Source organism: Capricornis sumatraensis, chromosome 4 (genome assembly GCF_032405125.1).
Source record: "Capricornis sumatraensis isolate serow.1 chromosome 4, serow.2, whole genome shotgun sequence".
NCBI classification, from domain to species: domain Eukaryota; kingdom Metazoa; phylum Chordata; class Mammalia; order Artiodactyla; family Bovidae; genus Capricornis; species Capricornis sumatraensis.
Genome location: NC_091072.1, coordinates 18,670,398 through 18,697,514, shown reverse-complemented (window position 1 = coordinate 18,697,514; position 27,117 = coordinate 18,670,398). Strand labels below are relative to the sequence as shown.

Sequence of the window (27,117 nt, the reverse complement as noted above, 5' to 3'; positions counted from 1 at the left end):
CAGGGGCGGTGACCCTGAGGAGGCACCCTGAGCCTGAGGCCAGGGGCGGCAGCTGGGAGGAGCCACCCACGCCCAAGGCCAGGGCCTGCGGCCAGGAGGAGCAGAGGCAGGAGGAACAGGAAACTCAGGTTCAATCCCTGAGTCGGGAAGATCGTCTGGAGAAGGAAATGACAACCTACTCCAGCACCCTTGTCTACGAAATCCCATGGACAGAGCCTGGCGGGCTACAGTCCATAGGGTCGCAAAGAGTTGGACACAACTGAGCATACAGGTAACAAAGACAGACTCAGACAGCCTGGTTTCACTTCATCATTAACTACTTGCCAACACACATCATCTACTTGCCAACACACATCATCTACTTGCCAACGCACAGAAAGTTTATGATGGAAAATCAGAAGATGAATGCACTCTGAAGGACCAAAAAAAAAAGAAAAAGGAAAGTTCCCTGGGTGCCCTGAGGTGAGCCTTCTGCTCAGATCAGGACACATCCCCCCCAGTTCCCTCACCCTGGCCACAGGATCTGGAGGCCTAATCCAGGCAGCGCCAGCGCCGCCCCACCTGTCACTATCGCTGCAGAGCCCTCAACCTTCAGGTAGACCGTGGGTACAGTCCATTCACAAGCTGTAAATAAAATCAGCACACAATACCGCTGGAGCAGACTGTTCTCTTTCCTGTCTCAATACAAACTACATGAAGCAAACGATGCCCTAATAGCTGGGGTGCCACTGATATTTAAGAAACCTGTCTTGAAAAAACTTTGGTTGATGACCAAATGCAAAAATGACAGTCTACTACAAAGAATTCAACTTAGGCACAAAATGTTTTGGGGTTTTTCCTGTTTTTTAAAATATTTATTTGGTCGCGGCACTCAGGATCTTTAGTTGCAGCATGCACACCCTTAGTTGCAGCTGGTGGGGTCTAGTTCTCTGATCAGGGATCGAACCTGGGCCCCTGCATTAGGAGCACAGAGTCTTAGCCACTGGACCACCTGGGAAGTCCCCAATCTGAGCACAAAGTTATTTCCACACAAAACATCTCTAAATAAAAATATTCTACATTTCTATAGATACATTAGGGACTCATTCTCTTATACCCCCTGAACTTCCATCTGCACAGATCCAGAAACCACTTAACAGGTGGCAATTATTTGCTTGCACGACTTTCTCAGCCTCTTGAAGCTCCTTGGGAGGGGGATTCTATTTCATAAGTTTTCCACTATGGTTGGCGCTAACTTTATTTATTAGCACGTCCTCAACAATCTGACCACTGAAAGCATGAAATGCTATTGTCTGGGCATCAGAGAGTATCTGTTTTCCTTTTACATTTTTTAAACCTCAGTTGCATCATTAGGATACCCAATTCCAGTACATGCTTTGACCCCGTTTTTCCTAATGTTAACACTATATAACCTTAACAAAACTATTTAAACTAATACAAACATATTAACTAAGCCATAGACCTTATTCTCCCATCCAGCTTTAGCAGCAAAATCCCCACCCTGGCCCAGGATCCCACCATGTTTAGCTGCTGTGTCCTTGCTCCAGGCTCTAAGTACATGACCAGTCTCTTTGCTCATCTCTCAGGACCGTGACACCTTAGAGGAGTTCAGATAGTTATTTTATAAAATGCCCCTCAGTGTGGGGTTGTCTGACGTTTCCTCATGATGAAACTGAGGTTCTACCTTCTGGGCAAGAACATCAGAGACGATACTGTGCCTTTCTCAGGGCCTAATAACATCAAGGGTCCATGATGTCCACACGTCTTTTTACTGGGGCTATTAGACTGATTGCTGGTTAAGGTGGTGTCTATCAGATTTTTCCACCATGAAGCGATGGTTTGTCCCTCTGTAATTAATAAGCATCCCCTGGAGAGATCCACTAAGACTATGCAAACTTACTGCTTCTCTGCATACTTGAGCTCACTAATTTCAGCATCCATCAATGCCTCTTGCCAACTACAAGTGTTAATTGTGGGTTTGCCTAAAGGCACGTTATTTTCATCACTCCTTTCATACATGTGGATTAGAATTCCACTCTAAGGGAGGAGACTATTCTTGATCCAATCTATTTAATTAACTTAGATGGATTTATGGATATTTATTTTACTTCACTTCAATGGATTATAATCCATTACTATCAGTTACTTTGCTCTTCAACTATCCTGGCTTTGGATATTGAGTCCCTCTAAATTGTTCCTCTGTCTTTTTGATTTGTCCCTTTTTTGTTACTTGTTTTGGGGTTTTTTTGAGCACTTGCTCAATTTCTGATACCAAAGCATGTTTCAAGCTCAGCTTGCATTTCCACAAACTTGGAATCAAAAAGTTCTGACTCCTTTTACTGGAGAATGGTATTGTAAAACCAAGATCGAGGCAACCTATTTTCTTTTTCTAGCAATCATTTTTCTTTTTTTGAAAACACCAAATAATTAGAGGACATCAAATTTAAAGACAAATGATTTGTTTCAGATTATTTCCAAGTATCATGAAAGTCAGTCAAGCTCTAAATTATACAGGTAAGTAAAATAGGAACTGTTTTAAAACCTGCTGTATTTTAACAGAAAAGAAGAAAACAGGCTAGAATTCGGAACTCAGATTTGACCCTTTCAATGGAAGGGAACCCTGTCCTAACTTGAAGCTAAGATTGAAAACTGTATAACAGTATGCCAGGAAGGAAAGAAAATAAGCAAATTATTTAATAAGGCTTTGCTTAAATTCCCAAATAACTCTTTGGCTGCACCCAAAGCTTTCCTGTGACATACAATAGCAGGAGAATAGAGTATGGAGCAACATGGCCTGCATGTGGAACCCAATGAACCCTTTTGACTATGTCCTCAGAAGGTAAAGAATCTGCCTGCAATGTAGGAGACCTGGGTTCGATCCCTTGGTCAGGAAGATCCCCTGGAGAAAGAAATGGCAACCCACTCCAGTATTCCTGCTTGGAGATTCCATGAACAGAGGAGCCTGGTGGGCTACAGTCTATGGAATCACAAAGAGTCAAACATGACTGTACGACCAACGCGCACAAACACACACGAAAGAGGTTACCTCTTTGCCTCAGTTTTCTGATTTGTAAAACTGGGATGGTAATATGTATTTCACAGAGTTGTGGCAATTAAATGGGTTTATATAAAGCACCGAGTTTAATGCCCACAAAGGAAAAAGCACTATCTGTATCTCTCAGTTACCATTATCATCTGACGTTGATCATTTATTTCTGAGTGCTACTGCCTTTAAGGAAAGAATGACACATCTGACCTCCACCCATGTTGGTGGGCATGTCAGCTCTTTGTTCCTTTTTATTTCAAAGTTGTATTCCACTGTAAGGATGTACCACACTTGGGAGCAACAAAGGGACAAGTTAAAGGGCACTTGAGTTTCCAGATTTTGGAGGAAATGAATAAAATTGATATGCACATGGATTTTGAGCAAAACTGGGTAAAAACCTGAGTGGGATGAGCAGGTCATGCAATTACACATATCATAATGCAAAAATAAAAACAACACTGGACACACATCTCACACTATATGCAAAAATTAATTCAAAATGATAAAATCTAAATGTTAAGAGCTAAAACAGTAACTCCCTGAAGAAAAAGCAGGAGTAAATCTTTGTGTTGTTGGATTAGGAAATGGTTTTTTAGATATGACATCAAAAACACAAGCAACAAAAGACAAATAAAATGTATCTCATCAAAATAAAAAACTTTTGTATCACAAACAATATAAGAAAGTAAAGAGACAATCCAAAGAATGGAAGAAATTATTCACAAAGTATAAATTTTCTAAGAGACTTGTATCCAGAATAAAGAACTCTTTAAAATTCTGTAATTTAAAAAAGTTTAAAATGGACCAAGAACTTAAACAGACATTTTCCAAAAGACAATATACAAGAATTCATGCTTTTGAACTGTGGTGTTGGAAAAGACTCTCGAGAGTCCCTTGGACTGCAAGGAGATCCAACCAGTCCATTCTAAAGAAGATCGGTCCTGGGTGTTCACTGGAAGGACTGATGCTAAAGCTGAAACTCCAATACTTTGGCCACCTCGTGAGAAGAGTTGACTCACTGGAAAAGACCCTGATGCTGCGAGGGGCTGGGGGCAGGAGGAGAAGGGGATGAGATGGCTGGATGGCATCACCAACTCGATGGACACGAGTTTGAGTAAATTCCAGGAGTTGGTGATGGGACAGGGAGGCCTGGCGTGCTGTGATTCACGGGGTCACAAAGAGTCAGACACGACTGAGCGACTGAACTGATAACTGAATCACTTTGTTGTACACCTGAAACTAACACTGTAAATGAAGTATACTCCAATAAAAATTTAAATAAATTTAATAAAAAATAAAGAATATATAACTGGCCATTGAGCACGTGAAAAGATGATCTTTAGAAAAATGCACATCAAAACCACAATAAAATTCCATTTTGCTAAATGGTATCTTAAATAGCTAAACTCAGTGTTGGCAAGGATATGGAGAAACTGGAACCCTTGTGCACTGCCAATGGGAATGTAAAACGAGGCAGCCACTTTGCAAAACAGTATGGCAACTGCTCAAAAAGTTAGCCGTCGGAATTACCACATGTTCCAGCAATTCCATTCCTATACTTAAAGGAAAAATTATGGCCACACAAAAACTTGTACATGCATGTTCACAGTAGCATTAATCACAATAGCCATAAAGTAGAAACAACTCAAATGTCCATCAACTGGTGAATGCATGAGTAAAGTGTTATATCCAAATGTAATGTTCTTTTTTTTGTAGTGTTGTTTTTTTTTGGTAATGTTCTTTTTACTGTAAGCATTTAATGCTCTATTTCACTTTAAGCACTGCTGCAGCCGCATCCCATGAATTTTGATATGTTATGCTTTCACTTTCATTTAATTCAACATACTTTTTTTTTTAACTTCCCCTGTGATTTCCTCCTTGAACCATGAGTTATTTAAAAGTGTTATTTGATTTCCAAATATTTTGGAGAATTTCCAAATATAGCTGATTTCTAGTTTGATTCCATTATGACCCAAGCACATCCTTTGTTTGCTTTCAACTCTTTTAAATTCCTTTAAGGTTCTGCGGTAGAATACCATCTGTCTCGGTGAGTACTCCAAGTACACTGGAAAACATATATACTCTATTGTTGGGTCATCTTGTTTTATAATAAATGTCAATTAGGCAAGTTGGTTAACAGAGTTAAGACTTTTCCATCTATTTGTTCAACAGCTGAGAGGAATGCTATGAACTTTAATCTTAATGATGAGTTTGTCTATTTCTCCTTTCACTTGTGTCTATTTTTAATTCATGCACTTTAAACATTTTTATGATTCCACTTTATTTCTATTATTATTTTTCTTTATTGAGATAAGTGTAATTGATATAATATTGCATTAGTTTCAGATATATAACATAATGATTTGATATATATATAGTGAAAAGATTACCAAAGGAAGTTTAGTTAACATAACTTTTTTCCTCTGATGAGAACTTTTAAGATCTACTCTCTTAGCTTTCAAATGTACAACATGGTATTGTTAACTATAGCTACTTTTTAAAAAATGGTTTTAGTGGTTATCCTAGGGTTTACAATACACACCTTGAGTTAACCAGAACCTGACTTCAATTAAATTATCCCAGATCACATATGAAAATGTAAAACAACATACCCTTCCTGACCTGCGGTGACCGTCAAAAACTTCACTTTTACATATGCTCGAAACACAAATTTATCTCTTAATAGTCTGCTTTATAAGTTAGCTATCTTTCAGAGTGATCAAAAATTTTTAATAAGACACACGTGAATTTTAAAATTGATTTTCATTTATTCCAGCTTTAGCACATTTTCCTATATATATCCAAGTTTCTGTCTAGTATCATACCCTTCTGCCCGAGGACTTCTGGCAATGCAAGTCTGATATCAAGGAATTCTCTCAGTTTCTGTGATACTGAGAGAATATTCCTCTGAGACAGGACTTTGATTTTTAAAGATTACTTTTACTGCAGATGGAATTCTGGGTTGAAAACTTTTTTCCCTTTTAGCACTTCAAATATGTCACAACACTGTGCTTTGGTTTGCATAAGGTCAAATGACAAGTGTTCTCTAATTCTTTTTTCCTTTGTAATGAGCTTTTGCCTCTACTTCAGGTATTTTCTCTTCACCATCAGTTGTCAGCATTTTGAATGCGATATGCATAGATGTTTTTCTTTCATTTGTTTCTATTGGGAGGGCTTATCTTGCCTCCTGTTCTCTGAGCTTCCTGGACTTTTGTTTTGGTGCCTATCTTTAATTTGGGGGTGGGGGTATCCCTTGTAGTTCAGCTGATTAAGAACCCACCTGCAATGCAGGAGACTCCGGTACCATTCCTGGGTTGGGAAGATCTGCTGGAGAAGGGATAGGCTACACACTCCAGTATTCTTGGGCTTCCCTGCTGGCTCATCTGGTAAAGAATCTGCCTGAAACACGGGAGACCTGGGTTCAACCCCTGGGTTGGGAAGATCTCTTGGAGAAGGGAACTGGCTACCCACTCCAGTGTTCTGGCCTGGAGAAGGCCATGGACTGTATATCCATGGAGTCGCAAAGAGTCAGACACAACTGAGTGAATTTCACTTTCATCTTTAATTTTAGAAAATACTTGGCCATTATTTCTTCTACCCCATTCTCTTTCTCTTATGAGATTTTAATTATACATTCAGACCATTGATGTTATCTCACAGTTAATGGAGACTCTGCTGTATTTCTTCCCATTTGTCTCTGTGCATTTCAGTTTAATTTCTACTGGCCCATCTTGCAGTTTGGGGTCTCCCAGGGGCTCAGTGGTAAAGAATCCGCCTGCAATGCATGAGCCGCAGGAAACATGAGTTTGATCCCTGTGTAGCAAATAGCAACCTTTGAGAAGGATATAGCAACCCACTCCAGTATTCTTGCCTGGAGGATTCCATGGACAGAGGAGCCTGGTGAGCTACAGTCCATGGGGTCACAAAGACATGGGGTCACACACAACTGAACATGCATGCAGCAGCAGCATCTTGCAGGTTACAGATTCTTTCCTTGGTTATATCAAGTTTACTGATGAGCTTACAGAAGGCATTCTCTGTCTCTGTTACTGTGCTTTTCATTTCTAGAATTTATCTGATTTTCTTATAATGTCTACCTCTCCGCTGAAATATCCTACCTGATCATGCATGCGCTGTTTCATTTATTTTAAATTTCCAGTCTGACAGTTCCAATACCCATGTCCTCAGAATTTGGTTCTATAAACTCTCTTCTCTCAAAAGCGCTTTGTTTTTCCTTGCTTCTTTTTATGCCTCGCAATATTTTGACAGCAGAATATCCTCTAGAGAACAGCTGAGACTGAGGTTAATAGTTCTGTGCCGGGATCTGGGCATGCCTTTCCTTCTGCTAGGCTTTCAGCGTGTGGAGGCTGAGGCAGTCTATGATGAGAATATGAACTTGGTTTGAAATCTGTTGCTGCTATGGTTATCCACAGTGCACCATAGGCTCCAAATTCCTCCAGCCATACCCTGCACTCAGTGGAAAGACTGCTTCACCAGAGGGTTTGGCCTCAGTGTCTGCTCAACCTGCTCTTTTAGGCCCCCCCTTAATGTTATAACCCTGGCTGGCCTGTCAGCCTCCACGCTCTTGCGACTCTCACAGAGTTCCACTGCCACCTGTCACTGCACACCTGTCAGCCTGGGGTGGGAGTTCTGATATTCTAATTAAGCCTCGGCCTCAGACAAGCCCTGCGTCCCACGGGCACCTAAACGGGGTCTCCTCAGTGTTCCTGCCTTGTCCTCTCTGCCAAGTTTTAGGTCCAGCATATATTTCGCCTTTCCCCTTGACAGAAGGTTTTTCTTTCTTTTCTTCTCACGGAAGTTTAAGACTTTTGTCTCACAGAAGACAGGGAGGGAAGAGATGGCTTCATGTCTTTTCTGAAGTGTCTACCGTCCCCTTCTCCAGCCCTGCCCGGCGGGGCCAGGACCCCCAGCCTAGCCTCTGCTTTGTAAGCAATCCAGGGAAGTCTGTGGAGAAGTGCCATGCGTGGGTGTCCACTCCCAAGTGTCTGCAGCCCAAGGCTTCTGCAGTCTCTGGCTAGCCTACACTAAGCCTTTAGCAGTTCATTAAACATTTTAAAACTGAATTCTTCTCACCAGTATTCACGTTCTCAGTATTCATGTCCCAGGTGTACAAGTGTTTGTAGCCCATCTTTTCTTGGTGTCTGTTTTCCTTCAATTTCAGGTTAGGTGGCTGCCCTGCACCTCAGCTCTCTGATGGAGTCAGAATCGCTCACTTGTGTCCAATTCTCTGCAACCCCATTGACTACAGAGTCCATGGACTTCTCCAGGCCAGAATACTGGAGAGGGTAGCCATTCCCTTCTCCAGGGGAGCCTCCCAACCCAGGGATCAAACCCAGCTCTCCCACATTGCAGGCGCATTGTTTATCAGCTGAGGCACAAAGGAAGCCCAAGAATACTGGAGTGGGTAGCCTATCTCTTCTCCAGGGAAACTTCCTGACCCAGGAATCGAACCAGGGTCTCCTGCACTGCAAGCAGATTCTTTACCAACTGAGCTATCAGGAAAGCCCCGGAAAGAGTCAAGAAAACTATACATTTGTAGCTGTCTAGGGTTTGTTGTTGCCAGAGTGGGAACAGTGCTTCCTCCATTCTAAGTGAAAGCTGAAAGCCCCAACTATCTACTTTTTAGCCAAACCTGAAGAACAATGTGACGACCACGACTAGGTCTGATCACAACAGGTATATCTGAGAGAAAACAGCTTCAAACTTCCACGTCAGCAATAAAACATCTAATTCCAAGAAAGCACACAAAATTGTTTTAAAATGTATATCATAACTGGGATTTTACATGCCAACTTTACCACAGCAAAAGAACAGTTCTGATATTTTAAATGTGACTTGCTAAATTCTAACCATCAACATGTACAAACTCCATTCACTTATTTAGAGTAGGTAAAACATGATATAACTGTATAACGCCTATACTGTGGATATCTCTATAAAAAAAGGAGAAAAAATACATATAATAAAAACACTTTTCACCCAGCGTTAAATTTCATTCAGTTCACTTTTTACCAAGCCTGTGTTGCCAGGATTGCAAAATTTCAGTTCCTTGAAGACAAACTACTTTTACTTTGTGCCTGACATGTACAGAGCTTATGTACTTCAGGGCACTCACGACACAACGACAGAGACACTATTGACAGTAATGGTCGGGAAAGCCAATCTTTGTTAATGTATCACTAAAAAGAATATACAATGCTATATATACATTCTTCTAAGCACAACAGAATTGAAAGTACATTAAAACAAAATGTAACTACTTCCTTTCACTAAAAGAAACATCACTTGAGCTGTATTCAGAGGAAAATATCTCAATAAAAACTCTTCATTTCTACTTTAATCTTTGGCTTTCCTTAGCTCAGTGCTACTGCAGTATTTAAATAATACATCTACTATGTAAATGTATTACAGCTGCATAAATACTTAAAATGAACACTGGAAGGCAGGGCCTAAAATAGAGACAGAATCTCACAGGATTCCAATTTTAATTACTTTTTAATGTATGTAGGGACAGAAAATGCTCAGATTTTCTGTCACAGGTGCAAAAAATAAAATGAAATAAACTGGTATAAATTTTATTAAAATCACTGAAAGAAAAATTAAAATCAAGATAATCTTTATGTTCTGGAAGGCTGGCAAAGTCAACTAAAAACATCCAGTATTGGTGAAGGTCAAGAAATGGAAACCTCTGCATAAAAACTGGTCCCCCAAAATAGGCTGGGTATTAGGCAGGCTACTGAAATTTTTTCAAGTATGCCTTATCTCTTTTTTGTCCCATCAATTATACTTTAAGAAAACAAAATAAGAAGATAACTAGGCAAAGTGTACATACAATATATTTATGTAGAAGAATTGAGCATTATTTATAAAGATTATAATAGCATATAGCAAAAAAATTAAATTTCTCTCTGTGGAACGTCAGAAAAAGTGTTTTAAAGTATGGTCATATCTGGAATACCATATAGCTATTAGGAAATGAACTAAGACAGCATCAGGGCCCCAGGCAGAGTGGCTAGCCACTGGGAGGAGTCCTGGATTCTAAGGATAAAGTTGAAATTGCTGAAGCTTCCAGGCAGAAAAAAACAATTTACTGGCAATCAGAAGGAACAACCAGATTGTCATCAGACTTCCTCCAAGGAACACCACCTAACATTACCTCACTGCCACAGATCAGCAATTCCAACTAACTGCTAAACTGACTTGGTTTCTTTGCTGTCTGTATAGCTCAGTTGGTAAAGAATTCGCCTGCAGTGCAGGAGATCCTACTTCAATTACTGGGTCAGGAAGATCCACTGGAAAAGGGATAGGCTACCTACTCCAGTATTCTTGGGCTTCCCTTTGGGCTCAGTTGGTAAGGAATCTGCCCGCAATACAGGAGACCTCGATTGGAAGATCTGCTGGAGAAGGGAAAGGCTACCCACTCCAGTATTCTGACCTGGAGAATTCCATGAACTATATAGTCCATGGAGTTGCAAAGAATCAGACACGACTAAGCGACTTTCACTCACTTCACTAACCAACTGCCAAGCCACAGATTCACTGAGTGAAGATTAAACCAAGTATTTTGGTACTACTTTATATTTTTAATGCTGCTAATAGTAGCTAGCCTGATGTTACTATTATTCTTACTATGTGCCAGGTTCCATTCCAAGCTCTAAGCATTTTTATTTATATTTACTTATTTAAACCTCATAAGGACCACAAATGAACAGACACCATTATTCCTGTTTTATACTGGATTGGCTGAAAAGATCATTCAAGTTTTTCCATAGCATCTTGCAGAAAACCCAAACAAACTTTCTGGCCAACCCAACAGATAAGAAATCTCAGACAGAGCATCTTGTCTTCGCTAGTAAGGAGCAGAGCCAAGATTTACACCAACAGATCAATTACTCAGCCCACCCTCTGGACCTCTGCATTTGTACTGCCGCTAAATTAGTAAGATTCTGACTTAAGGAAATAAGCACCTCTGTGAAATAAAACGCATACCAAGGTTCAGCTACTCTGGATTCACTTATCTATTTAATGTTTTAAATTACCACACAACAGACTCTCTCCGTACTTATGCTATATCTCATTTTTGGACATCTGCTTCTATCACAGAACGAATGAAGGGTGAGTCTTCAGTGTGACTGGAAAGCTTGCTCACTCAAGATGTCCTCTCTACAGCTAAGATTGCCACCTAGTGGGCTAAAACAAATAACCTCATCAGCACAAAACAAAACATTTTGAGAAATAAAATACAAAAGAAGAGAGAGATGGACAGTGAGAAAGACAGATGTTAAAACATGCATCACTTTTCAATAGATCTTCTCTGGAAACACATAATGTAAGTCAATAACAGAAAACCTCAGTTTTTAAAATTAAGTGATTAAAAAAAAAAAATTTAAGTGATTTAGGCAACACCAACACTTTCAACTAATGGACATCTTAGCCCTGAGCTTCCTGTGGTAGCTGTGACCCCCAGGGCTCTACAGCACTGTTATGAACACCACAGTGACATGCTGTATGGCATGTTGCACCATATGTGTACCCGTGTCATTCCTCCTTCTGCCTGGGCTCAAGGACAGAAATCTTACTCACTTTGCTGTCTTTGTTATCACTGAATGTGCTGAAGAACACATGAAAAGAAGCTGGAAGACAACATACTGTAGCATTTCTGTTTTATAAATGTAAACTATACCTTTACTATAACTCTCAACCCGGGCAATTCCACTCTCCAGGGAACCACTGGTGATGTCTAGATACATTTTTGGGACTCACACTGTGGGGGAAAGTCTGCTACTGGCACCAAGAGCAGCCTGGGATGCTGCTAATTGTCCCACAATGCACTGTGACAGCCGTGACTCCAAAAAAAGTATCCAGCTCCAAATGTCAACACTGCCAAGCTTGAAAAATCATGCTTCCTCCCAACCATCTTTAGTAAAAAGTATACAGATTAATGATAAATATAAATTTATAATAAACTGATAACACCACTAATAACTAATAAAAGATGATACCACTCTAACGGCAAAAAGCAAAGAGGAACTAAAGAGCTTCTTAACAAGGGTCAAAGAAGAGTGTGAAAAAGTCAGCTTAAAACTCAATGTTAAAAAAACTAAGATCATGTCGCTCAGTCGTGTCCAACTCTTTGCGACCCGTGGACTGTAGCCCACCAAGCTCCTCCGTCCATGGGGTTCTCCAGACAAGAATACTGGAGTGGGTTGCCATTTCCTTCTCCAGGGGATCTTCTGGACCCAGGGATTGAACCCAGGTCTCCCACATTGCAGGCAGACGCTTTAACCTCTGCACCACCAGGGAAGCCCCTGATCATGGCACACTTCATGGCAAATAGAAGGGGAAAAGTGACAGATTTCCTCTTCTTGAGACCCAAAATCACTGCAGATGGTGACTGCGGGCATGAAATTAAAAGACTATTGCTTCTCAGCAGCAAAGTTATGACAAAACAAAAGCTATGACAGTGTGTTAAAAAGCAAAGACATCTCTTTGCCGACAAAGGTCCGCATAGTCAAGGCCTACAGGTTTTCCAGTAGTCATGTACAGAAGAGAGAGCTGGATAGTAAAGAAAGCAGAGAGCCAAAGAGCTGATGCTTTCAAACTGTGATGCTGGAGAAGACTCTTGAGAGTCCCTTGGACTGCAAGATCAAACCAGTCAATCTTAAGGGAAATCATTCTTGAATACTCTTTGGAAGGACTGAGCTGAAGCTCCAATACTTTAGCCACCTGATTCTAACAGCTGACTCACTGGACAAGATCTTGATGCTGGGAAAGACTGAAGGCAGAAGGAGGTGACAGAGGGTGAGATAGTTAGATGGCATCACCGATTCAACAGACATGAACTTGGACAAACTCAGAGATGGTGAGGGACAGGGAAGCCTGGTGTGCTGCAGTCCATGGGACTGTGAAAAGTTGGACATGACTTGGCGACTGAACAACAAAATAAGAAACTGAGCTAGAACCCAACTGTGGTTTACATATATAAAGTATTTCTTACATTGGTTAAGTACACAGTTGATTTTCTAGGAATATACAGTGCGTAATGTATATGAATATACTATCAATAACCTTTGTATATCACAGAAAAGCTATACTTTGTATGAATTTTTTTAGAACTTTACCAATCACTTTAGGAAAATACCAATTATGAATGGTATTTTCATAAACGAATGAATCACACATTTATTGAATCAAATGAATCATACATTAGTTCACTTGTAGCTATAACATTCAATGGTTAATTCTACATAAAAATGTAAACAACTTCTTCATTTATATTCTAGTCTGTATAAAAAAAGTCCACTGAACCTGATTAAATAATTAAAAACCACCAGGTTAACAAAAAAAATCAGTCATTCCTTCAGCGTTTGCTGTTTTCTACCTGAAAGATCTCTCCCTGCACAACTGCACACATGGGAACTGTCCTAACACTTCACCAGGCTGGCTCCAGCTCAAACTTCCTCTTTTTTCCCACAGTGGTCTTCAGAGCTCCACCCTGCCTATTATTTTACTAGCTCAGCACATATCTCATTGAATTCTTTCCTAGCATTTGATACACTCTGCAATCACTTTTTATTTTGTGTGATATCATCTATTTTCCCCTTCAGAATATAAGTAAGCTCCACAAAGGCTAAAACTATCCTATGCTGTTCACCACTGTACCCCCTACATTACCAAGATGACCAAAGAATGCAACAGGAAATCGATGAGTATTTGTCGAAAAATGGATTCATGAATAAATAATAACAGACTGTAACAAAACTCTCATAATGTATAACTAGAGAGTAAAAAGAGAATGAAGTTGATAAACTGATACCATGAATAAGCAAACTACTTAAAGATGTAAGGAGAAATACTTTATATATGAATAACCAAAAGTAGATTATACAATTTCCAAATAAGGGTGAGGAAACATCAGATAACAAAAATGGTGAATACAAAATGACACTCACAACTGGTTCAGAGAGTTAAGACTAACTATATGCCATCTACAAAGGAAGTATCTAAAACAAAAGAACGCAGGTACAAAGCAAAAGAACAGGCAAAACTATCTCAAAATGTTCTTTAAAAGATTAGACATAACAGGATATAAAGATAGAGTTCAAGTAAAATAACATCAAATATGAATAATAATTACGATACAATCCTTAAACTATGACTGTCAAGAACACTTATAAACTGAAAATTGCAGGAAAACATATAAAGCAGAAACTATTGGAAGTACTGGCTAAATTAACAAGAAATATGAAAGCAACAGGAAATGTTAACATTTGTTCAGTCACTTCTCATATCAAGATGTGAAACAATCAGTATGTAAAGGAGGATCTGATATTTTCAAACAAAAACACAACAGCAACTAAAGTAAGACAGATAAACCAACAGGTAAATAAGGGAGAAAGCCCAAACACAAAAAGTTAGCAATAACAAGGGAAAATAACAGGCAATAATTCTTAAAGAAGGACATAATGAAAGAAGATTCTAAGAATATCTAAAAAAGCATGCTAGATACATTCACAGGTGTATGCTTTCAAATAATCTTTAAGGAATCCAATATTCTCCTAAAAGACAAGTAAGGAGAAAAGGCAGCGAAGGGAGGAAAAACTCTTCTTCCCTTTCTGAATCCAGCATTATACCCATACCAAACAGCAAGAAAAAAGCAAAAATCCTTAAATACATTAGTAAGAAAAGAACACACAAATACATAAACCAAACAAGTATTACTCTAGGACTAAAAGGATGGTTCAATACTGAGAAATCTAGTAATATAGTTCACCAATGGCAGTCAAGATCTTAAAAGATGCAAGAATAATTTACTGTTAATCTTCCTAATAGCTTCCTAAATTATATGTATTTCATTAATATAAATTACATATACATATCTCATTGTATAAGGGTTGTAAGAATATTTGCTGCAGCAACATTAAATGTTTGAAAATATATCTATCAATCAGACACATCTATAAAATGAAATACTAAATAGTCACACAGCATCACAGAATACCTGCAGTACAGAGAAAACAAACTGGAAAATTTTACAGAACTTATACCTAGAAATATATCTAACAAGCACATATAATCTGGGGGGGGGTGTGTGTAGTGAAAATGCTTATTTTGCCTTTACAGACAAATAATGAGGTGATGGGAAGAGTTTAAGCCAGTAGAGGCCATAAAACACAGCAAATGAAAAGAGGTTAACACTAGGGAACAGAACTCTACGTAAAAGGTACGAAACAGGAAAAGGCTGAGCAAAGTTACAACAACAGTATCCAGAGAAAGCACACACAAGGGACAGAAAAATCACAACCCAATATAAGGACTAGGGTGACAGCTACTACTAAATTCTAAGTGCACTCCCTATAATTTTTCCAATGAAATACGATCAAGAAACCCTACAGTTTCAGGCTATTTTTTTTCTCTTGACATACAGAATTTTATTTAGAAACTGTTTAAAGTAGGTAAAAACCCTTGTCAAGAAGGAGCAGGTGGCAAATGGGTTCCCAATAAAATGGAATTCTAGGGCAACGAAAGTCTAAAAGGTCACAAAGGAGAAACAGCACCATTGTTATTTGAATAATGGCTAGCTGCTTGCATTTTCTGGCACTGTTAATCACTAAATCTGGATTTTCCTCTGAATTCCACAAAGAGCATGCACTATGCAACAATTTTATCATAAAATACCTGCTTGCTACACACGTCATGACAGGCTACCACCAGAAACAAGAGAAACACATTCAGGCTATTCTTACAGAACTACTGTAATCTCTCTCCTATCAAACACGTGCTGTGCTTATTAGTTGCTCAGTTGTGTCCCCACCCTTTGCGACCCATGGACTGTAGCCCGCCAGGCTCCTTGGTCCATGGGGATTCTCCAGGCAAGAATACTGGAGTGGGTTGCATGCCCTCCTCCAGGGGATCTTCCTGACCCAGAGATCAAGCCTAGGTCTCTCTCGCATTGCAGGTGAATTCTTCACCATCTGAGCCACAAGGGAAGCTCAAGAATACTAGAATGTATAGCCTTACCCTTCTTCTCCAGTGGATTTTCCTGACCCAGGAATCGAACCAGGGTCTCCTGCAATGCAGGAGGATTCTTTACCAGCTGAGCTACCAGGGAAGCCCCCAAATCAAAACACTTCCTTCAATTTAAACATCTACTTCCAGAACAGATATGCTACACTATGCTGCCATCTAGAGAGCAGAATTAATACTACATATTCTCTCTGAGAAAGTTTGTTGTTGAAAGTTGGATGTGGTCAAACAAGAGATACCAAGAGTGAACATGGACATTTTAGAAATCAGTGAACTAAAATGGGCGGGAAGAGGCAGATTTAATTCAGATGACCATTATATCTACTACTGTGGACAAGAATCCCTTAGAAGGAATGGTGTAGCCCTCACAGTCAACAAAGGAATCCGAAATGCAGTACTTGGCTTCAATCTCAAAAATGACAGAATGATCTCGGTTCGTCTTGAAGGCAAACCAACCATTCAATATCACAGTAATCCAAGTCTACGCCCCAACCACTAATGCCGAAGAAGATGAAGGTGAACAATTCTATAAAGACCTACAAAACCTCCTAGAACTAACAGCAAAAAGGATATCCTTTGAGCATATGAGACTGGAAAGCAAAGGTAGGAAGTCAAGAGAATACCTGGAGTAACAAACAGACAAGTGTGGCCTTGGAGTCCAAAATGAAGCGGGGCAAAGGCTAACAGAGCTTTGCCAATAGAATGTATTGGTCATAGAAAACATCCACTTGCAACAAAACAACAGAAGACTGCTGTGGACATCACCAGATGGTCAGTACTGAAATCAGACTGATTATATATGTTCTTTGCAGCCGAAGATGGAGAAGATCTATACAGTCAGCAAAAACAAGAGCTTATTGTGGCTCAGATCACCAGTTCCTTATCGTAAAATTCAGGCTCAAATTGAAGAAAGTAGAGAAAAACATTAGGCCATTCAGGTATGCCCTAAATCAAATTCCTTATGATTATACAGTAGAAGTGACAAATAGATTCAAGGGACTAGATATGGTAGACAGTGTCTGAAGAACTATGGACGGAGGTTTGTAACATTGTATAGGAGGTGGTTACCAAATCCATCGATAAGAAAAAGAAATGCAAGAAGGCAAAGTGGTTGAGGAAACATTATAAATACCTGAGAAAGGGAGAGAAACAAAAGGCAAAGGAGAAAGGGAAAGATATACCCAAATGAATGCAGAGTCCCAGAGTAAAACAAGGAGAGACAGGAAAACCTTCTTAAGTAAACAATGCAAAGAAGTAGAGAAAGACAACAGAATGGAAAAAATTAGAGATCTCTTTTAGAAAATTGGAGATACCAAGGCAACATTTCATGCAAAGATGGTACAATAAAGAACAGAAACGGTATGGACCTAACAGAAGCAGAAGAGATTAAGAAGAGGTGGCAAGAATACACAGAGGAACTATACAAAAAAGCTCTTAATGCCCCAGATAACCACAATAGTGTGAACAACTCACCTAGAGCCAGACATCTTGGAGTTCGAAGTCAAGTGGGCCTTAGGAAGCATTGCTATGAACAAAGCTACTGGAGGTGATGGAATTCCAGCTGAGCTATTTCAAATCCTAAGAGATGGTGTTGTTAAACCGCTGCACTCAATATGCCAACAAATTTGGAAAACTCAGAGCAATGGCCACAAGACTGGGAAAGATAAGTCTTCATTTCAACTCCAAAGGGAAGCAATGCCAAAGAATGCTCAAATTACTGTAAATTGCACTCATTCACATGCTAGCAAGATTATGCTCAGAATCTTTCAAGCTAGACTTCAGCAATATGTGAACCGAGAACCAGATGTACAAGCGGGATTTAGAAAAGGCAGAAGAACCAGAGATCAAATTGCCAACATACGCTGGATCATTGAATAAGCAAAGGGAATTTTTAAAAAATCTACTTCTGCTTCACTGACTATGCTAAAGCCTTTTATTGCATGGATCACAACAAACTGGAATATTCTTAAAGAAATGGGAATACCACACCATCTTATCTGTCTCCTAAGAAACCTGTATGCAGGACAAGAAGCAACAGTTAGAACTGGACATGGAACAATGGACTGGTTCAAAATTGGGAAATGAGTACATCAAGGTCCTGTACTGTCACCCTGCTTATTTAACTTATATGCGGAGTACATCATATGAAACATTCTGCTGGATGACTTACAAGCTGGAATCAAGACTGCCAGAAGAAATATCAACAACCTCAGATATGCAGATGACACCACTCTAGTGGCAGAAAGCAAAGAAGAACTAAAGAACCTCTTGATGAAGGTCAACGTGAGAGTGAAAAAAGCTGGCTTAAAATTCAACATTCAAAAAACAAAGATTATGTCATCCAGTCCCATCACTTCATGGCAAATAGATGGAGAAAAAGTGGAAATAGTGTCAGATTTCATTTTCTTGGGCTCTAAAATCACTGCCAATGGTAACTGCAGCCACAAAATTAAAAGACGTTTGCTTTTTGGAAAAAAACCTATGAAAACTCTAAACAGTGTATTAAAAAACAAAGACATCACTTTGCAGACAAAGGTCCATACAGTAAAAGCTATGGTTTTTCCAGTTGTCATGTATGGATGTGAAAGTTGGACCATGAAGAAACCTGAGTTCCAAAGAATTGATGCTTTTGAACTGTGGTGCTGGAGAAGACTCTTGAGAGTCCCTTGGACTGCAAGGAGATCCAACCAGTCAATCCTAAAGGAGATCAGTCCTTAATATTCACTGGAAGGACTGATGCTGAAGCTCCAAAACTTTGGCCACCTGATGCAGGGAAGCTCACTGGAAAAGACCTTGATGCTGGGAGCAAGAGGAGAAACGGGCAACAGAGGATGAGATGGTTGAATGGCATCACTGACTCAATGGACATGAGTTTTAGCAAACTCAAGGAGGTAGTGAAGGACAGGGAAGCCTGGCACGCTGCAGTTCATGGGGTTGCAGAGAGTTGGATACGACACAGTGACTTATGGACAACAAGTCATTAGACAATATTTCAAGTTAAAAATAAATAACAGTATAAACATTATTTAGCAATATGGGAAAAACCACTGGAAGAATTTAAAGTAAAACCAGTTAAGTTACTTGCCATAAAATAAAGGGACTGGAACCAGAGAAAGGAAAACTACATCTGCTTTTTTCTGTATCTTTCTTACTATTTGAAAATGTGATACTAGTGGTAAGTTTAAGACTATGAAAAATTTTTTTCAAATGGATTAATTATGCTTAAGGAATCAGTTGTTTATTTAAACTCAGAAGGACTTAAAGATCAAGTCCATTTTTATGGTTTTAAATAGGAAGAACTCAATCTGACAATTATAAAAGTCTATATAACAGCAAAACTCCAAGTAAAAGAGACACAGGCGAAACAAAAATTGCTCAGCTGAATCTTTCTTGAATGAGCACCTATCACTACAATATACAGGAGGAGTTGACTACTACCCTGTTTTACATACAGGAAGCTTATTTAGAGAAATGGCATTATAGAAGAGCCGTAATACTTTGCAAATTTTCACTTAACTAACAAACATTAATAGAGAACCAACTGTATACAAGGCACTCTTGATGAGGATTCTCACAAAAATATAACATTCTATTTCCTACAAAAAATAAAAGTCGGGGCTTCCCTGGTCCAGTGGTAAAGAATCCGCCTTGCAATGAAAGGACACCAGTTCGATCTTTGGTCAGGGAAGGAAGATCCCACATGCCTTGGGACATTTGAGCCCATGTGCCGCAACTACTGAGCCTGCTCTCTGGAACCTGTGAGCTGCAACCACCGAGCCCACGTGCCCTAGGCCTCGTGCTCCGCGACAAGAGAAGCCACTGTAATAAGAAGCCCTCACATGGCAACTCGAGAGGAGCCCCCACTCACCACGACTAGAAGAAGCCCGTGCATAACAACAAGGATGCTGCACAGTCAAAAATAAATAAGTTTTAAAAAATCATGGTCATCTAAGTAACTTTAGGTTGATGAAATTACAGTACCACAAGACTGAGTATCCACAGCTAGATAACACATAAAAGAAAAACCTGGAGTTACTGCACAAATTACAAATCATAATCAAGGCAGGGCTCTCCAGGAAATGCATTTCTTTTACAAAATTATTCATTCAATACAGTCAATATGATTACCAAACTAGGACAGCAATAGTTTCACTCTACTGCACTTTGTGTCTTTCTATATTGTTAAAATATTTTGCTGGAGTTTGAATTACTTTTGAAATTTTATAATTAAAATGTTCAATTTTTCTTGCCTTTTAATAAAACTTCAAAGTTAATACAAATTTAGAGTAAAAGATATTTGCTTAAACGGGAATATCTACTTGTCTAGAAATTTCTCAAAACTAAACTCTTTCACTTCTATTTTATATGAAAATATTGATGAAATATTTGCAACTAAAATTCAAAATATAAGTATCATGCATTTAGAAGACAGCACAGAGCTTATTAGCATCCAACTCTACAACTGCCAGAAAAAAACATTAATCTCCTTTCTTATCCAACTGGATAACCAAAAATTCATAACTTTTTTAAGAAAATATCCGTTTCCACAAAAAGTTAGTATTTTTTCTCCCCATCATGGATCGAGCTTTCATACCAAGATATGAAGTAGTATTTGTAAAACAGAAATAAACTCCTGTTTGGTATACCTGAAGTATGAGAACAGGAAGTTACTGTTACACTACAAGTACAATTAACCTAAAATTTTTCAAATTACATATTTCAAATTATATTGTGAGAAATACATTAGACATATAAAGTTGTTAACTCTAAGAGATGATAATGCTAAAACAGCAGTATAATACCATTTAAAGTTTTAATTGTATTATGAACAGTATGAAATCTATCATCCTAAATTTGTAACATGTCTGTATATTACAGAAAGTATCTAGAAAGGAAGGCTCACCTTCATCCACAGAAAACTGACAGCTCTTATCATTGAAGAAAAGAATTTTCTTCTTATCAGGACGGTTTACAAATAGTATCTGGTCCCCTAAAGCCTTAAAGATAAAGAAAAAATTTTCAGTTTCCAAATTAAATTCCAAAAAAATTTTTCCAAATTACATCACTCAAGATTTTTTTTTTAAACAACAAAGGATTTCCAGCTTCTTTAACTCTCAGTATACCAATAGGGTCCACTAGACCAAATTTTAATTCTAAAGTTTCTTTCTTGAGCAGTTTGACTTTTAAGGATTGATATTTTGAAACTTTGAGAGATCCTTCACAGTATAAAAAGAAGAAAAACTTCTTAAATATTAGGACAAAACGTTTTAAATATTAGGACAAAAGTCAATCCATCTGACAATTACAACTTGGTATAGCAGGCTCTTATTAATCTGTGGGAAGAAAACCATGAATCTCAATGTTCTTACTTGTCCTTGAAATACTTTGTTACTTACTTACTCATCATTATCCATCACTTATTTCCAGTCATGCTTTGAAAAGCTAGAACCCTAAGATAATGGAAGAATGATTAAATCATCTAAACTGTGTGTGGCTATGAGATAAATAGCCATCCTTCAGTTTTCTTACTGCATTGCCCAAAATACTGCATCATCTTTACAGAAAAAAATAAAGGACTTGAGTAGTTTTTGTTGTCTTTTAGCTTTGATTGAACACAACTGACAATTAAAATTTTCACTCACTGCTCTAGCGAGAACAAGAAAATCAACTTATTTCATTATTATTAATTAATGAGAACAAGAATGCAAAAAGTCTGATAATACTCTGGACTATAATGATGGTAAAATTCATCACAGAAATACACTCTCAAACTATAAGTCTTTAGATGACAGCATCACAGATGAATAATCTCAACCTTAGGCATCAACAAGGGCTTCCCTGGCAGTGACAGTAAAAAATCTGTCTGCGATTCGGGAGACCTGGGTTTGATTCCTGGGTCAGGAAGATTCCTTGGAGAAGGGAATGGCTACCCACTCCAGTACTCTTGCCTGGAGAATTCCATGGACAGAGGAGCCTGGTGGGCTACAGTCCATGGGGTTTCAAAGAGTCAGATATGCCTGAGCGACTAACACTTTAGGCATCAACATGTGAACCATAAGCACTTAACAGATACATAAAGAGCATTCCATCAAAAGACAACAGAAAGAATATATACTATTCTCAAGCGAGAAATCATGAGAAATGCTGGACTGGAAGAAGCGCAAGCTAGAATCAAGATTGCCGGGAGAAATATCAATAACCTCAGATATGCAGATGACACCACCCTTATGGCAGAAAGTGAAGAGGAACTAAAAAGCCTCTTGATGAAAGTCAAAGAGGAGAGTTAAAAAGTTGGCTTAAAGCTCAACATTCAGAAAATGAAGATCATGGCATCCAGTCCCATCACTCCATGGGAAATAGATGGAGAAACAGTGGAAACAGTGTCAGACTTTATTTTGGGGGGCTCCAAAATCACTGCAGATGGTGACTGCAGCTATGAAATTAAAAGATGCTTACTCCTTGGAAGAAGTTATGACCAACCTAGATAGTATATTCAAAAGCAGAGACATTACTTTGCCGACTAAGGTCCATCTAGTCAAGGCTATGGTTTTCCCTGTGGTCATTTATGGATGTGACAGTTGGACTGTGAAGAAGGCTGAGTGCTGAAGAATTGATGCTTTGGAACTGTGGTGTTGGAGAAGACTCTTGAGAGTCCCTTGGACTGCAAGGAGATCCAACCAGTCCATTCTGAAGGAGATCAGCCCTGGGATTTCTTTGGAGGGAATGATGCTGAAGCTGAAACTCCAGTACTTTGGCCAGCTCATGTGAAGAGCTGACTGATTGGAAAAGACTCTGATGCTGGGAGGGATTGGGGGCAGGAGGAGAAGGGGACGACAGAGGATGAGATGGCTGGATGGCATCACAGACTCGATGGACGCGAGTCTGAGTGAACTCCGGGAGTTGGTGATGGACAGGGAGGGCTGGCGTGCTGCAATTCATGGGGTCGCAAAGAGTCAGACACAACTGAGCGACTGAACTGAACTGAACTCAAGAAGAAATTCAGTTATAAATGCCTGTTAAAAAACCAGAAAAATCTCAAAAAGCCTAAACTTACACCTCAAGGAGTTAGAAAAAGAATAAATGAAGCCCAAAGTTAGTAGAAGGAAGGAACTAACAAAGATTAGAGTGGAAATAAATTTGAGAGAGACTAAAAAAGACAACAGAGGAGAAGGAAATGGCAACCCACTCCCATAATCTTGCCTAGGAAATCCCATGGACAGAGGAGCCTTGTGGGCTACAGTCCATGACGTGGCAAAGAGCTGGACATGACTGAATGACTGAACAACAGCAAAAAGTACCAAGTGTACAATCCTAACTAGCTAGCTGATCATTTAGAAGCTGAGTGTGTCAAAGCCACAGAGAACCTGTCTGTTAGAGCTCATTCAGTCAGTAACCTTTATTGAGTCCCATGTATGTTTGTTAAAAATAAAACAAAATTGAAAGCCTTTGTAAAAAAAAAAAAAATATATATATATATAAGACAACAGAAAAGATTAATGAATCTATGAGCTGATTCTTTGAAAAAATAAACAAAACTGACAAAACTTTAGCTTAACCAAGAAAAAAAGACAAAAAGACTCAAATACATTAAATCAGAAATGAGATTCATGTTGACATATGGCAGAAACCAACACAATACTGTAAAGCAATAATCCTCCAATTAAAAATCAGAAATGAAACAGATGTTACAACCAATATTACAGAATACAAAAAATCATAGACTAGTATAAACATGTGCCAAAATTGGAAAACCTAGAGGAAATGAATAAATTTCTACAAACGTATAAACTATCGAGACTGAACCATAAATAGGAATTCTGAACAAATCAATAATTAATAGACAGAATAAGTAATCAAAAAGCTCCAATCAAAAGTCCAGGACAACTGCATTAGTTCTACCAAACATTCAAAGAAGAGTATCAATCCTTCTCAAACTCTCCCAAAAACCTGAAGCAATGCATCAAATTTATTCTGTGAGGCCAGCACTACCCTGATACCAAAACGAGACAAATATGCAACAAGAAAAGAAAACTGCAGGCCAACATCCCTGATGAACACATGCAAAAATCCTCAACAAAATACTAACACATCAGATTCAACAGTACATTAGAATAATCTCACACCACAATCAAGTGAATTTACTCCAAGTATACAAGGATGGCTCAGTATCTGCAAATCAATCATGATACAGCACATTAACAAAATGAAAGATAAAAGTCACGTGCTCATTTCAGTAGATGCAGAAAAAGCACTTGGCAAAATTCAAAATACACTGACCATAATGCACCACAATATGGATACCAAGGTAACATATCTCAACATAATGAAGGCCATATATGACAAGCCCACAGTTTACATCAAAATCAGCAGTTGAAAGCTGAAAGCACTGCCTCTAAATCAGGAGCAAGACAAGGAAACCTACTCTTGCCACTTTTATTCAGAGTATTGTGAAGTCCTAATCAGAGCAGTCAGACAAGGAAAAGAAATAAAAGGCATACAAATTGGAAAGAAGTAAAATATCACTTTTTACAGACTATATTTTATATACCTCCCTAAAGACTTCACCAAAAAGCTATTAAAATAATGAATTCAGTAAAGCTGCAATACAAAACCAATATACAAAAAATCTGAGTTTCTATAAATTAACAACTATCAGAAAGAAATTAACAATCCCACTTACAACTGCATCAAAAAGAGTAAGGTACTTAGAAATAAATTTCACCAAGATGAACAAACTCTACATTGAAAATTACAAGACAATGATGAAAGAAACTGAAGAAGATTCAAACAATGGAGATATTCTGTTGTTCATGAATTGGAAGGGTTAATACTGGTAAAATATCTATTACCACCCAAATGAATACCAAGATTCAATGCAATCCTTATTAAAATTTCAACGGGATTTTTCACAAACTAGAACAGTGCTAAAATTTATTTGGAATCAAGAAAGATCCTATCAAGCCAAAGCAATCTTGAGAAAGAACAACAAATCTGGAGGCATCGCACTCCCAATATTACAAAGGAAAACTACTGAAACACTATGGCACTGACATAAAAACAAGCATGCAGATCAATGGGACAGAACAGAGAATCCAGAAATAAACCTGTGCATCTACAGTGAATTAATTTACAACAAAAGTGCCAAGACTATACAACAAGGAAAGGACAGTCTCTTCAATAAATGGTTCTGCGAAAATGGGACAGCCACATTCAAAAGAATGAAATTGGACCACTATCTTATACCATATGCAAAAATCATTTTTAAATGGATTAAAGACCTGAGTGTAAGACTTGAAACTGTAAGAATGTTGGAAGAAAACACAGGCAGTAAGCTCTGTGACATTCATTTTGGCAATTTTTCAGATTCAACATTAAAAGCAAAGGTGCAACAAAAGCAAAAATAAACAAGTGAGACATCATACTCCAAAGTTTCTGCACAACAAAAGAAACATCAACAAAATGAAAAGGCAACCTAATCAATGAGAGAAAATATTTGCAGATCATACATCTGATAAGGCGTTAATACCCCAAATACATAACTGATGGAACTTAACAGCCAAAAAAAAGAAAAAAAAAACGACTCAATTAGAAAATGGGCAGAGGATTTGAACAGATATTTTTCCAAAGAAGACACTCAGGTGGTCAAGAGGTAAATGCAGAGATGCTTAACATCACTAACCATCAGGAAAATGCAAATCAAAACCTCAAGATTATCACCTCATGCCTGTCAAACTGGCTATTGTCAAAAGACAAAATGATGAGTCTTGGAGAGGATATGGAGAAAAGGGAACCCTTGTGCACTGTTGGTGGGAACTGTGAGCTGATGCAGCCACCATGGAAAACAGTATGGGGGTTCCTCAAAAATCTGAAAATAAAACTACCAGATGATTCAGCAACGCTAACTCTTGAGTGTTTTCATCCGAAGAAAGTGAAACTACCAACTTAAAAAGAGATATGCACCACGTTGTTCAGTGCAGCATTATTTACAACAGCCAAGACAGGGAAACCAGCCAAGTGCCCACTGAGGCATGAATGGATAGAGAAAATGTGTTATATATAAACAATGGACCCCCAGGGCATTACGTTAAGCCAAGCAGGTCAGAATAAAAAAGACAAAATACTGTATGAACTCACTTATATGTGGAACCTCAAAAAAAAAAAAAAAAAAAGCTTACAGATACAGAAAATAGACTGGTTGGTGGTTGCGAGAAACAAGAGGTTAAGGGGTGGGCAAAATAGAAGCAGGGGATCAAAAGGTACAAACTTCCAGTTACCAAGTCAGTCAGTCATGGGGATGTACAGCTGTTAAGAGCAAATCTTAGAAGTTCTTATTACAAAATAAATTTTTTGATAACTATGTATGGTGACAAATTTAACCAGACTTACTATGATCATTTTTAAATTAAAAGATTAAAAAACAATCTTTAATTGAAAAAAAAAAACAAAACCTGAGTAGCTGATTCAATATACCATCTTAAAATTTAAAATCCTACCACTAACGCAGAATGGCCTATTTAAAATCATACTGGTTTCATTATTTCATTTCATTATTAATCTCTAGAACACAGCTACTTAGAGAAGAATAACCTGGAACAATCACTGCTTTCTCTCATTCTCTTCTCTTCTTGCTTTTGCATACTCCTTTTTATTCCTTGCTAGCATTATACATTTCTTCAAAGCACTGTATGGTCAACAAAATGACAGTAATAGTTATCTTCTATCTCTGCCAAGAACTGAAGAAAAGGAAACAACCCAGAAGGGATTTAACGTAATTATGCCAAATTTCTCCCTTGAGAAATTACTTAGGCTAGAACACATCTTCACATTTTTTAAGTGTGGGGTTTTTTAAAAACTTGGGTTTTTAACAATTAGAAATAATCCTGCCTGAAAATGACAGACTGTCCACTTTTCATGACCCCTTCAATTCCTTAAGGAAAAGAACCACTAAAAACAGGATGTCAAAGTGACTTTACATCACAGAACTATTTAAAACAGAATAAGCAATCGTAGTTTACATCACCATT

At 38.4% G+C, this 27,117-nt stretch overlaps 1 protein-coding gene across 1 annotated transcript in view; it reads right to left on the bottom strand.

Annotated features, from left to right (window-relative positions):
- Nucleotides 1–27,117, bottom strand: part of GTF2E2 (general transcription factor IIE subunit 2) — an 89,658-nt gene that overhangs the window by 6,136 nt on the left and 56,405 nt on the right. Inside the window, exon 6 of the mRNA XM_068971052.1 lies at nt 20,997–21,090. Coding sequence (XP_068827153.1) covers nt 20,997–21,090 — 94 coding nt within the window. The remainder of the gene's footprint in view (nt 1–20,996; nt 21,091–27,117) is intronic.